The sequence below is a fragment of the Notolepis coatsorum genome (assembly GCF_963971535.1).
Source record: "Notolepis coatsorum genome assembly, chromosome: 11".
Classification (NCBI taxonomy): domain Eukaryota; kingdom Metazoa; phylum Chordata; class Actinopteri; order Aulopiformes; family Paralepididae; genus Notolepis; species Notolepis coatsorum.
In genome coordinates this window covers 32,378,723-32,391,738 of record NC_140175.1, presented here as the reverse complement: position 1 = coordinate 32,391,738, position 13,016 = coordinate 32,378,723, and the positions used below count along the sequence as shown (strand labels likewise).

The 13,016-nt window shown below is 43.2% G+C and overlaps 1 protein-coding gene across 1 annotated transcript in view; it reads left to right on the top strand.

The window, feature by feature from the left end:
* The window catches only part of nacc2 (NACC family member 2), a gene marked incomplete at its 3' end in the record, with an annotated part of 83,614 nt that extends 71,134 nt beyond the window's left edge, over positions 1 to 12,480 (top strand). The window contains exons 4-7 of the mRNA XM_084324897.1: positions 1,990 to 2,166; positions 6,731 to 6,836; positions 10,894 to 10,991; positions 11,999 to 12,480. Of these exons, the coding sequence (XP_084181023.1) occupies positions 1,990 to 2,166; positions 6,731 to 6,836; positions 10,894 to 10,991; positions 11,999 to 12,480 (863 nt within the window). The remainder of the gene's footprint in view (positions 1 to 1,989; positions 2,167 to 6,730; positions 6,837 to 10,893; positions 10,992 to 11,998) is intronic.
* Positions 12,481 to 13,016: the final 536 nt, after the last annotated feature.

Genomic DNA, 13,016 nt, shown 5'->3' with positions numbered 1-13,016 from the left:
TTAGGAATGGGAGGATGTCTGGTGCTATGGTCTGGAGGAGTGGGGAGGGTAGCCGGTCCAGCTGGCATGTAGTGGGATCTCCGCTTCTGTAATGGGAGAGAAAGATGACAGAGTGAAGGATGAGGTTCTCGATTCAGCATTTGGAATGGGTGGGGGTTGGGAGAAGGAGCTGCGGATGTTCTCCACTTTTTCCTCAAAGAAGATCGTGAAGTCTTCGGCAGAGAAAGATGAGGGGGGAGGGGGTGGGGGGGGGAGTGAGAAGGGAGGACATGGTAGCATGCAGTTTGCGAAGATTCTTGGCAGAGGCCTCGATCCTATGGTGAAAGAAGGTAGCTTTGGCATTAGTAATGGTTTTGGAGAATGTTCACAAGAGGTTGTGATATGTGTCGATGTCAGCAGTGAGGCGTGACTTTCTATACTTCCTCTCAGTTCCCTCTGGTGTTGTGATCGTGGTATTCACTGACCTTTGGGAAGTATTTTGACATGTACATGGGTACCTTGGTCGTGTAGTGTATCTTGTAGACCAAGCCCATTGCAAGTTGCTGTACTCTGTCGTCTACTCTAAGCCATCCTAGGTTGTCAAAGTGGGCAGGGTTTTTTGCCTGTACCTCCCTTCCCCCTCCCCTGTGCTGCTACGACCCCCATTCTTTCCCTTAGTAAAGGGGATTATTAAACTAACATTTTATCTTATCTTATCATATATCGTTATTCTAACACAGATAACAGGAACAATCGGGTTACTGCTGCTCATTATGTCCCGAGATGTCACTCTCTGGCATGACTCCCATTGGCTGAAATTCTTGGAGACGCCGTGTGTCCCCCACACAGTGCTGGGATTGAGCTCAAGCGTGCCGACCCCCTCCAGTTGGCACAAACTATTGTTGCAGTTTGCAAAAATTGATTTTTGCATATATTTCTTCTCAAGCTCTTTATGCTTGTTGTAACCAGGAGACCGCTGATTTAAACCACGGAAGAAAGATTTGAGTTAAAACTACTATTAGCCTGTACAACTAAGGGCAAAATGAATGTGTTGGGCCCTGTGAAGTCCAAATAAAATTGACATTAGCAACTTCAGAGGCCAGAATGTGAGACCTATAAACACATTTACCATCCAATAGCATTGTGAGGCTGAACAACAGGACCCATTGACTATGTAAATGTGCAAAAAATATATCAAATTACAGTCTTTTTTTAAATAGCTAAAAGCTAAAAGTGATGTTGTAATTTTGCAACCAAGGGCCTCACAGGGTTAAATGGGGCACATCAGGAAAAAACTATGCTGATTTATTTTGCGCATAATCTCTCACACATCCAAAAACTCCAAACAGCTTTGCACACATTCATTTAGTTTGACCGTTATTGAGAGTAAATCACTTTGAATGTGGCCACCGGTGATGTCATCGGGGACATTAAATCATTGTGTTGTGTTAATTACAGCTCAATTAAATGATATAGATGGAGAAATAGTAATACCTTATGTCATAGGGCCTGCAACCTTATCATTTCATTGAGCTGTATTTAACACAAGGATTCAATTGATTGATTGATTGATTGATTGAAAACTTTATTAACAGATTGCAGAACGGGTACAGTACAGCTCAATACACACAATTGTTAAGGGGATGCAGACCAGAGAAAGACTTTCGTCTTGTTTACATCAGGGTCCCCCATTTTCAATTCATCATGTCCCCGGTGACATCACTGGCGGCCATATTCAAAGACAGTAACTCATTTACTGTCAATAACTTGTCAAACTAAATGAATGTGTGCAAAACGGTTTCGAGTTTTTGGATGTGTGTGAGATTATGTGCAAAATAAATCAGCATTGTTTTTGTTTTTTTTGTGAAGTGCCCCTTTCATTGACGCTGAGCGTTGAGAAAACACGTCTGGGTCCATAAAAACGGACACGTGTTTGAACTCCCGTTACGTACTCCTCTTCATCTCTTCTTCTCTTCTCACCTTCCCCCCTCTGCTTCGCGCCCCGTTCAGTCCAGGACAAGCCCGAGATGGCGGCCGTGCCGCTGGCCCTGGAGAACCGGAACTGTGTGCTGATCCGACGGGACCTGGTGGCGCTGCCCTCCAGCCTCATCAGCCAGATTGGCTACCGCTGCCACCCCAAACTCTACACCGAGGGTGACCCCGGAGAGAAGCTGGAGCTGGTGGCGGGTAGGCATGCACACACACACACACACACAGATCTGGGGTCAGTCACCGAACCCCAAACCGTGTCACTTTACATTCCTCAAAGTTGTGATGGACTTGAATGGGATTGAATGAGGTTAAACAAGCGTGAAATTGCCCAGACATACGGGGGAGTTACAAAAATACTTTCTATGCCACATACTGTAGGCCTTGAGTTGGAAGGCTCTATGCCCAGTAATTGTCATCTGCGTTTTAACCCATTGTAACATTCTAGTTTTAGCTCCACACATTTTATGTTCTTTTACTAGTTTTAGCCCTTCTTATTTTATGTTCTTTACTCTTTTACTAGTTTTAGTGTTCTTTTTACTCTCTTGCTAGCTTTTATGTTCTTTTATATTGTATATATATAGATGTATATTATGTTAAAGCCCAAATGTATAAATTGTACAAATAGCATATTGTAACGAGCCTGGTGGGGTTCAGACTCGCCACGGTTCAAATACAAACAAATTAGAATGTCCACACAAGAGCAATATCAATCAATACGAGTATTTATTGAATTAAGGCTGAATCCAGTTGGAAAGGCAAAAGAATGGTTGTGATACAGTCCGAGGGTCAAAAACATAAAACAGGCTTGCCGACAGAAAAAGGGATTGTTCAATACTCAGGGTAGTCGTCTGGTCCAGGGTCAGTACACAAGCGGGTTTCTCAGCCAGTCCAGGGTCCAGTACACAATGAACACCTACTCGCCTTCACCTCTCCTCTCACTACCTCTCACCTTCACAACTCCGAATAACACAATCTCTTTCTCTCAATAACAACAACTCCAACCTCACCTCCGCTCAACTTACTCCTGACTAACCTAGTGGCTTTGTAGTGTGTGGGTTTGGGCGTGTGCACGTGAGATGTGGGTGGACTAATGATGCGCAGGTGTGTTCTATCAGTACTAATCAGCTACCTAATTGTCTCTACTCCTTCCGTGGCAATAATATCTCCCATCCTTCACATATCCATGAGAGGGGGGGGTGAGATCTGCCACAATATAGTAGTTTTGTAGTTTTGAATGCAAAACGTATATAAAAATACATGTGGCCATTGCTGGTCAGATGCTCTTTTTCAAGCAAAGTGGCCATGGCCGTGTTGTAAGAGGGATATTTTGTTGTCCTTCGTGTGGCCAGACGGCTGCTCTGTATCGGTGGTTGTAGCCGTGTGTCCTTAGCTCCTACTCATGCGTGCAGGAGAGCATCCAGGTCAATAAATTAAGCGAAACGCCAACTTGTTATTAGTGTAAACTACGAGCTGCTAACGGGTCTGACCTTTATAGCTCAGCCGCCTGTGGATCCTATGGTCCCAGCCAGGTTCAGATCCCGTTACATTAGGGTTAGCTGAAGTAACGTGAAGCCCCCTGGCGGCAGTCTCCTCCGTGGCGTGGGAAAAGGGAATGGATAAAGTGGAAGACATGAAAGATTTGAGATTGGACGTGTGTGTGTGTGTGTGTGTGTGTGTGTGTGTGTGTGTGTGTGTGTGTGTGTGTGTGTGTGTGTGTGTGTGTGTGTGTGTGTGTGTGTGTGTGTGTGTGTGTGTGTGTGTGTGTGTGTGTGTAGGTGTGTGTGTGTGTGTGTGTGTGTAGGTGTGTGTGTGTGTGTGTGTGTGTGTGTGTGTGTGTGTGTGTGTGTGTGTGTGTGTGTGTGTGTGTGTGTGTGTACGGGGTAATGTTGTACTTGGAGGTAAATCTCAGTCTAGTCGCAGGATACATGATTAAGTTATTATCAGGGCAAAGGGCACTGGTGCAGCAATAAATCACCTACAGCTCAGGGACTTGGGGTTTGACACAAGATATTTAGAATGTTAAAATGGGTTGTTGTGACGGGTTCCATTTTCCAGTAATAATGATTAAGTAGCAAGGAAATCATGAAGAACAGTATGTTACTGTATTTAACTTTTAAAGGGATAGTTCAGATTTTTGGACATGAAGTTGTATGAAATACTTGCCAGTAGATTAGATTAGATTAGATTAGATTAGATTAGATTAGATTAGATTAGATTTGACAAGCACAAGTACAATACAACGGAAATAAGTTTGGCATCCAACCAAAGTGCAAATGTAACAGTAAAGTGCAATAGTATACAATGTACAGGTGATTAAACTGGGTGTAAAATATATAAATGAGTACTACTGAGTGTAGTGCTAATCAGATGTATGGACAGAGTTGTAATATTTACAGTGATACAGGTATAAAGACAGTATGGTAGTGTAGTGTCCCGTGGTGGGAGTTATGGCTGGGTTCCAAATGAACCGGAAAGCAAACGGGGTATCAAAACCACAACATGCAGCTAAATTCCTATGAAAACTAAAAACTATGGTCCTCCAGCATTCCAGATTCTGCTATCACTTGGCACTATTGTGTTCCTGGAGAAAAAAAAAAGCCAGTGTTTTATTACATGCTGGAACCAGTTCACGCTTATCAGCTGTTTCAAAAGGCTGGAGGCATTTGTATTGGAAATGGGTAAGTTACCCTTTACCTGCATGTTTTGGCGTGTAGTAAAACCTTTTTTGGTTTCTGACATTTTGGCTGGCGGTCTAAAGCTTCCCGGTTCACTCGGAACCCGTCCAGAACTCTGCCCACGGGACTCGTTAAGTTAGCTAATAGCTTTGGATGTACTACACTATCCTGGCAGGTATTTCATACAACTTAATGTCCAAAAGTCCAAACTATCCCCATAACTCTTTGGATTAGAGGTAAGCATGCAGATGCCGCCCAAAATTGGCCATTTTAGTTTTCGTTTTTGAGGACTGCATACTTTTTTTGCAAACCAAAATACTATACTTTATACTTATACCATATGCGTGAGCCTGGTCTCTTTTGAAAGATGACATTCTGAAGGTTCTGATACAATAAGGAAAACTCACCTTTAGTACTAATATGTCTGAACTTGAGTTGTAGAAAAACTTGTTACTCACGTTTTTCTGTAGTAGTTAGTAGTCCAGAAGTAGTATTTCCCCAGAAATTCATATGGCTTAAAACACTCCAGAGATCCTTATGTAGTAGATGTCCAAATTTCATAAAGATCCGTTCAGAAATGAGTGATTAGTTGTGATTTTGGTAAACTGTGTACACAAGAAAAGCTCAGTTTTCTCATAGACTCATTCAGCGGTCTTTCTCTTCCTGTTTTCGCTCCTGACTTTTCACCTAGATCCCTGATTCGTACATCCCCAGGTGGGGTATCATTGGAAAGCCACACTCATTGGCTACAACCCTGTCCAATAACTTTCGAGATCGCCAAATGATTAACGGAACTAGAGCCCCAAGAGTTGGGAGTAGTATTTGCGCAATACCGTGTACTTTGCGTGTACTTCCATGTACTCGAGAACCGCTGAGCGGATTTTGTCACCTGGAAGGGCTATCGACAGGCAACAAATGGGCCTTTAATTCGATATATATATATATTGTATTAAAAAATATGCACAGCCGAGCCACTAGAGGTCAGGCCAAAGTGCCGGTGGGCAAATTGTCCTCAAGAGGGCCCCCGCTTGCTAAGAGGTGGGATTTGAGAGTCAAATGGATAGTTATTTAAGTTTCAAGTTCAAGTTTCTTTAATAGTTGTCATACAGAAGTACAGAATACTTTTATACAAAATGCTTCTTACTGTTACGCTCCAGAGACTGTGCAAGACAAGATAAGTATGAAATAAAATAACATAGTATAGCATGTAAATTAGAAGTAAAAAAAAAATTAGGTCACAGTGTTCAGTATAGACATATGTACAATGTTCGATGCAGAATAGACGTAACTGAGTTACCATATAATATACAATACTGTGTAGTGTACTAATATACAATACTATATAGTGCAAGGCAGAAATAGGATGAGGTGCAATTTAGGTACAATTTACAGTAGGTGTACGAGTTGTAGTGCAAATCCTTTATCAATAAATATAAAGTGTGTTTGTGTGATCTGAAGTGTGGAGAGTGGGTGCTGCAGTGTGTTGTTTGTTTAAGTGAGTGTGTGCGTGTGGGTGTGTGTGCTGTGTGCATTTGATGGTTGTTGCATAGTGTTTATTGTTCGTTTAGCAGCCTGATGGCCTGGGGATAGAAGCTTCTTCTGAGTCTTTCTGTGCTCGCCTTAAGACTCCGGTATCGCTTGCCTGACCGCAGCAGTTCAAAGAGGCAGTTGTTCGGGTGGCTCGAGTCCTTAATAATTCTCTTAGCCTTCCCCTTGCACCGCTTGTTGTAAATGTTCTGGAGGGTGGGAAGCCCCCCTCCAATTGTGCGTTCGGCTGAACGTGTCACTCTTTGTAGTCTGCTACGGTCTTGTGCAGTGCTATTCCCAAACCAGGAGGTGATGTTGCCAGTCAATGTGTCTGAATGTGTCTTTGAGAAGCGACGTACGTAGAAGCCATTCTGGAAGGTTTCCCCCTACAATGTTAACACTGAGACAACAGGTCTGAGACGTAGGTAGCTGATGGTTAATCGATGGTTTAGTTCCTCATTAGTTCCTAGGCACTTAGTCAGTAGTACTGTGCCCTATTTTCCTTTTATACTGTGGATACAATTTTAGTTGTGTGTCGTGCGTCATCACCCCCACAGGTACCCAGGTGTTCATGACTCGAGGGCAGCTGATGAACTGCCACCTGTGTGCTGGTATCAAGCACAAAGTATTGCTGCGCCGTCTGCTGGCCACGTTCTTTGACAGGTAAGAATGGAGTCCTATTAAAAAAATATTGTCTCTAAAATGGAGTGACAAATGTCCTCTCAAATGTGATTTTTTTTGTAGTCCCCCCCCCCCCCCCCCAAATTCCAATCTTATAAATGGACTGTAATAATAAATGGCGCTTTTATCCACTAGTGCCTCACATTCATTCACACACCGACGGCGGTTACTTAAGTCCTGTGCTAACCAGCTAGCCCCAGTGTTCACCACCATATTTAATCTATCCCTGGCTGAGTCCGTGGTCCCTGCCTGCTTCACGGTGTCCACTATAATACCGGTACCAAAGAAATCCTCCCCAACAGGTCTTGGCAACACATTGGTTGCCAACGATGAATGACGAATTATCGCTTGGTTGCCACCACTCTAATCAATGAGAGGACGAGCACATTTGCAAACGCTTAAACTATGGCTATGGTTCTAATACACCCGTCGCTTATCAATGACTTGCTTGCAGTCAACATGTACGAAACTGATTGTTTTTTCATCAGTACATTTCCGTTGTATACCGTTTTGAATACGAGTATAGTTTTGGAAATTTCTAGAAAGAAAAAAAGATTCTGCAGTAATAGCCATTTACTGGAATACACACAACACGTTGTCATTTTCCGGCTGATTTATGAATAGTTTTCAAATAAACGCTAGATTATCGATAGTATATGTGTACTTATACACGCTAGAGAAGCGGGCTGAAAAATCTATTATCTATGCCGTGCTTAGCGCTAACGTTACGCGCACACACACACACACATGTTGTGATCGCTGTGAAAAAAACATCTGATTAACCCAAAACTGGTAAAATAGAGTCCTTACCTCACATCAGATGTTCTGCAAAAAGATTAATCCAATTCCTGATCGCCATTCCAAATATTGATCGCGTTTATTGATCCAACGTTATAGTCCAAAACACATAATCGAAAGCTGCTCCCAGCCTCCCCAGTGAATGTGGTAACAGATACTGCTTGCCAGAGAAGGGAAAACCCCGGACCGGACTTTTTTTCTGATGCACATGCCCACCCAATCCAATCCAATGATGTGCAATACCATCCGGGAGACGATAGGCGGCGGTATTTGCCCTTTTCAAGCTCAGACCCATTCCCAATGATAACGTCAGGCTGGATGGATGGATGAAAAATGAATGGATATTGCTAATAAAATAAATAACGATTAAAAAACAAGTTTTCTCGTTTTTTCTCTGGCCTTGGCACTCAACGCATGGCGAGTTAAGCCGACTAATCTCGTCGTTGGCACTGAATGTGTTAAGACGGAGCAAATAGCGGGCGCAAATCACACGCAGTTAAGGGTGCTATTAGCGGGCGCAATCCATAATTTTGCATAGTAGTATAGACATATTATCAAGATAGGTAGTAGTATAAGAATAGTGGCATAGTATTAGGGTACATAATAATAAAAAGGTTAGAGGGTTAGTATTCATTTAAAAAGAAAAAAATATTATTTCAGATATTGTTTGAAGAGGTTTTTAGAAACGGCGGAAAGTTGGCTGGGTTTCAGCTGTCCTGACTGTGGTGGGGAGTTCGTTCCACAATTGTGGAGCGAGGACTGAGAATAGCCTGCTTCGTCTACTCTAGATCAGTGGTTCCCAAAGTCGGGGTTGCGACCCAAAGGTGGGCCGTGAGCAGCCACGGGAGGGCCGCGAGATGATTTCCAAAAAAAAGAAATAAAAAGATTTTTTTTTTTTTTTTTTTGTCAGGCCACTGAACTTAGAAGCAGGCCAGGACAGTGTTTCTAGTTGTATTCTAAAATTCTATTCTATTGTATTCTAAAATGTGACTATATGGTTTTATATTAACTTAATAAATAAACAAAAACGAAAAATCTACTTATTTCAACAAACATTTCAAACTAAATAACAGATTATGCACATAAAACGCTGAAAACAACCGAAGCAACAATAGTATTTTAATGAGGCTATTATTATTATCATTATTATTTTGCAACAAGTTAGCCCTCTCATAAATAGCACATATAAATGAATAACTAACTTGAACTAACTTAATAGGATTGAAGTGATATTTGGCTTAAAAAATCGGTCGCCTGACAAAAAAATAAAAAAAAAAAGCCTGACGATGTGCATTGGGCCGCGGCTCTCTGACGCCTTATTTTCTGGGTCCCGGCCTGAAAAGTTTGGGAACCCCTGCTCTAGATGACCCCCCAGGAGCTCAGATAGGAGTGGGTCTGAGGTGGCCAGAAGATGCAGAGCGTAGGGGTCTTGAGGGTGTCTCCCACAGACTCCCAGAGGCACCAGCAGCTTTAAGCTGAATTGTTCAAAAAAGAATAATAAAAAGTATTTCCCAAACCCTGATCGGCAGGCCAAAAACAGCTGATTGGTTATTGATGCAGGGAGCTGTTGTTTTTGGCCAATCATGTTTTTTGTTGTTTTTATTAGGGAATGTTGTGATGCGGGCGATTTCTTTCATAATGCAGAGCTATTCAATAGCCAAACATCGGATTGGTTTTTACTAGGGATGTCCGATATTGGCATTAAAATGTGATATCGGAAAATATCGGTATCGGTTTACAAAAAAAAAAAAAATCTTATTTTCTTCATTTCTATAACCTTTATTTACCCAGGCAAGCAAGTAAGAATTTTATTTAGTGTAAAAAGTATGCATAATGTTGTGTTAATTCCACAACAAGAGATATGTAATGTTAATTACCTGAAATTATTCCGTTTTGGGGGGTATCGGTTGATATCGGTATAGGAAATTAACACATTCCCTGCCATTGGTTATATGATATCCATCAATATAGCCAGTCTGCCACCACTCTAAGCCTATGGAGATGTTCACCTTCTTTGCAGGGCTATAACTTTTTTAATTGTATTGCTAAATTGACATTACTATGGCCCATTCAACATCGATTATCTATCGTTTAGGATGTAGGAACGTTATACTTTTTCATTCAAACATTCATACAAAAATACCTTCTAGAATATAAGTATTTTTTTAACGTTTTCTGCAGTAATTCATAGAACGTGAGTTATAGGCATAAACGCATATATAGATGATCGATTGGCGTTTATTCCCGATACACGCTATATTAAAAAATTCAACTGTATAAGGGGGGGGGGGGGGTCGTTTATAATTCCGTGATCGTCAGTAAATGCTTTATGTAGTATGGGTGATATATTGATCAGATCGGTTTGCAGTGAAATGAATGAACAATTGGGCTAAAAATGACGTTAGCATCCTCTTACCGTGCGTCAATGAGACTGGCGGTGAAAGGTCCCAAGTATACGACGCCGATCGCCTAGGTCCATTTCCGGTTTGTATGTCGCAATAAACACCGAAATCATATAGATTATTAAGTTTATAAAGCGATCCATTATGTACATAGTGTCTGTCGGGAGTCATGCAACAATGTCTGATGGCCGGATGAATTTAATCGACGCACACCTTTCACTTCCTGTTGTTTGAGTGTAACTCGCCCGACCATCCACCAGGTGGTGGTATTGAGCCGTCGTTGTATTGATCCGTAGGGTCCAGCTGCAGCGCCGGAGGTGTATATATGAATTATGAATGCCATGGCGAAAAAAGTGAAATATTGATCTCAATATCGCTGTACAGCGTGGTGTGGCAGACAAGGCATGGCGGGCAATAACGCTGTACAGCGTGAACGGCGGTGGATGTGTTAAGAGTTGGACAATAACGGTATATATCGGTATCGGTAAAAAAGCCAATATCGAGCATACCTAGTTTTTACTAACTTTAATATAATTTGATATGGACAACCCCATCTGAATAAAGTACACATAATGTATTTGGACGTGTCGCAAAAGGTGAAAAGAGTGATTTAATCCACAGTACCTTTCTACAGTGCAATCACGACACGGTGTCTGCCACACTGGCCTGCAGTTGGTGCAACAACACCACTGCTGCCAGCTTCCATCCAACGTTCACACCCCTATCCATGGACGTTGTTGTGCAATGCAGTCTAATGATGTGTATGTGTTTCCCATGTTATTCCGTGTGTGTGCCTGCCATTGACTCTGCCCCCTGGTGGCGACTCTGTGTCCCTGCAGGAACACCTTGGCCAACAGCTGTGGGACGGGCATCCGCTCCTCCACCAGCGACCCGAGCAGGAAGCCGCTGGACAGCAGAGTCCTCAACGCCGTCAAGCGTGAGTTTGCCGCCTGCATTAACCCTTTCACGACTACACTGTAAAAACTGAGCGTCATCTGGTCATTTTTTTACTATCAGCTCATTTTATTCAACCAAAACTGTGTAAAATGCAATTCATAAATGGTTAAAATGAATTGAATTCAGCTCAATTCGATTTGAAACGGCACATAGTCTTTTTTATTATGTATAGGTTACTAATAATTATTTAATAAATATTAATTAACCCCAATCCCAGTTTTTACAGTGTACTAAATCAAATCAAATCAAATCAAATTTATTTATAGGGCCCGACAACACACGTTAATGTCCCCATGGGCCGTACAGGTCTTCTTTAAACAAGTCAAGAAGACAACATAACAATAAGTCAAGAACAGAACAAGAACACCATAGGGTCCAAACATTTTTTAGATGAATGCAAATAAATGAAAGAATGCAAGCACTCACAGACATACCCCACGCGAAGGTAAGGAAAAACTCACTAAAACCTAACAATAGGGGGAAAAAAAAAAACTAAAGGGGTTAACCCTTTCACTGCGACAATGCAGAAGGTTAACCCATTCACTGCCACACACGACACAGTGTTAACCCTTTCACAAGTCTGTAGTGTGGTGGTGAAATGTTAACCTTCTGTAGTGTGGTAGTGAAAGGGTTAAAGATGGAAAGTCTCCCGTCTCTATAGAATAGAGAATGAAAATCATAATGAGAAATAAAATAGAATGTTATGTGGATGTCATATCAGTTCCAGAAGCCGTTCTTGTTTTAATAACTTACTGTACGTTTTTTTGCATAGTTTTACTTTATTGTATGCTCATACTGTCTGTCGTTGACATATTATACCGGAGGGAGGAACATCATTCAAATGTCTCTCTCTCTCTCTCTCTCTCTCTCTCTCTCTCTCTCTCTCTCTCTCTCTCTCTCTCTCTCTCTCTGTCTCTCTCTCTCTCTCTCTCTCTCTCTCTCTCTCTCTCTCTCTCTCTCTCTCTCTCCCTTGTACCTCTTCTCCAGTGTACTGTCAGAACTTCAACCCCAGCTTCAAGGAGAGTGAGATGAACGTCATCGCGGCAGACATGTGCACCAACGCCAGGCGCGTCCGCAAGCGCTGGCTGCCCAAGATCAAGTCCATGCTGCCCGACGGCATGGACGTGTACCGCGCGGGGATGGGCGTGGGAGCCGCCATGGGCCTGGCCCTGGGGGCCCCCCAGCCCGGCGTGGCTCACCCCTTCGAGGCTGACTTCAAGGCCCTGGAGCAGAGGCTGTCCGCGGTCAGGACTCACCCTCTGCTGGGGGGCGGGGGCAGCCCGGGACCGGAGGCCGGCGCAGGGGAAGGCGCGGAGGGTGAAGGCATGGAGCAGGAGGAAGAGGAGGACGAGGCGGGGTCGGACGGGACGTTGGGGGTGCCCACGGGGGGCGAGGGGCGGGGCGAGACACCCCCCGGACACGAGGGGGAGGAGGGTTTGGCAGAAGGCCTGAGGGTGAATGGACAGTGAATAACCCTTCTGGGCTGCCTCTCATGGTGTGAAATGGGTCAGAACACCCCCCCCCCCTCCCCTTCCCTCCCCACACTTTTCATTCGCTCACTCTCTGGCTCTTTCTCTCCTCCACCCCTCTTTCTCATCAGTGCTTCCCCCTCAAAGGGAACCTCTTTCCACTGCACTCACATAACTTAACACTACTTAACCACATACATACACACACACACACAAACATATACACACACACACACACACACACACACACACACACACACACACACACAAACATATACACACACACACACATACACACGCATACACACACACACACACACACACACACACACACACACACACACACACACACACACACACACACACACACACACACACACACACACACACACACACACACACACACACACACACACACACACACACACACACACACACACACACACACACACAGCAGAATATTTTCAACAGAAGACCAATAGGTGCAGGCATGCAATTAAGAAAAACAACCAGCTTGTGGTAGAAACAGTCAAATA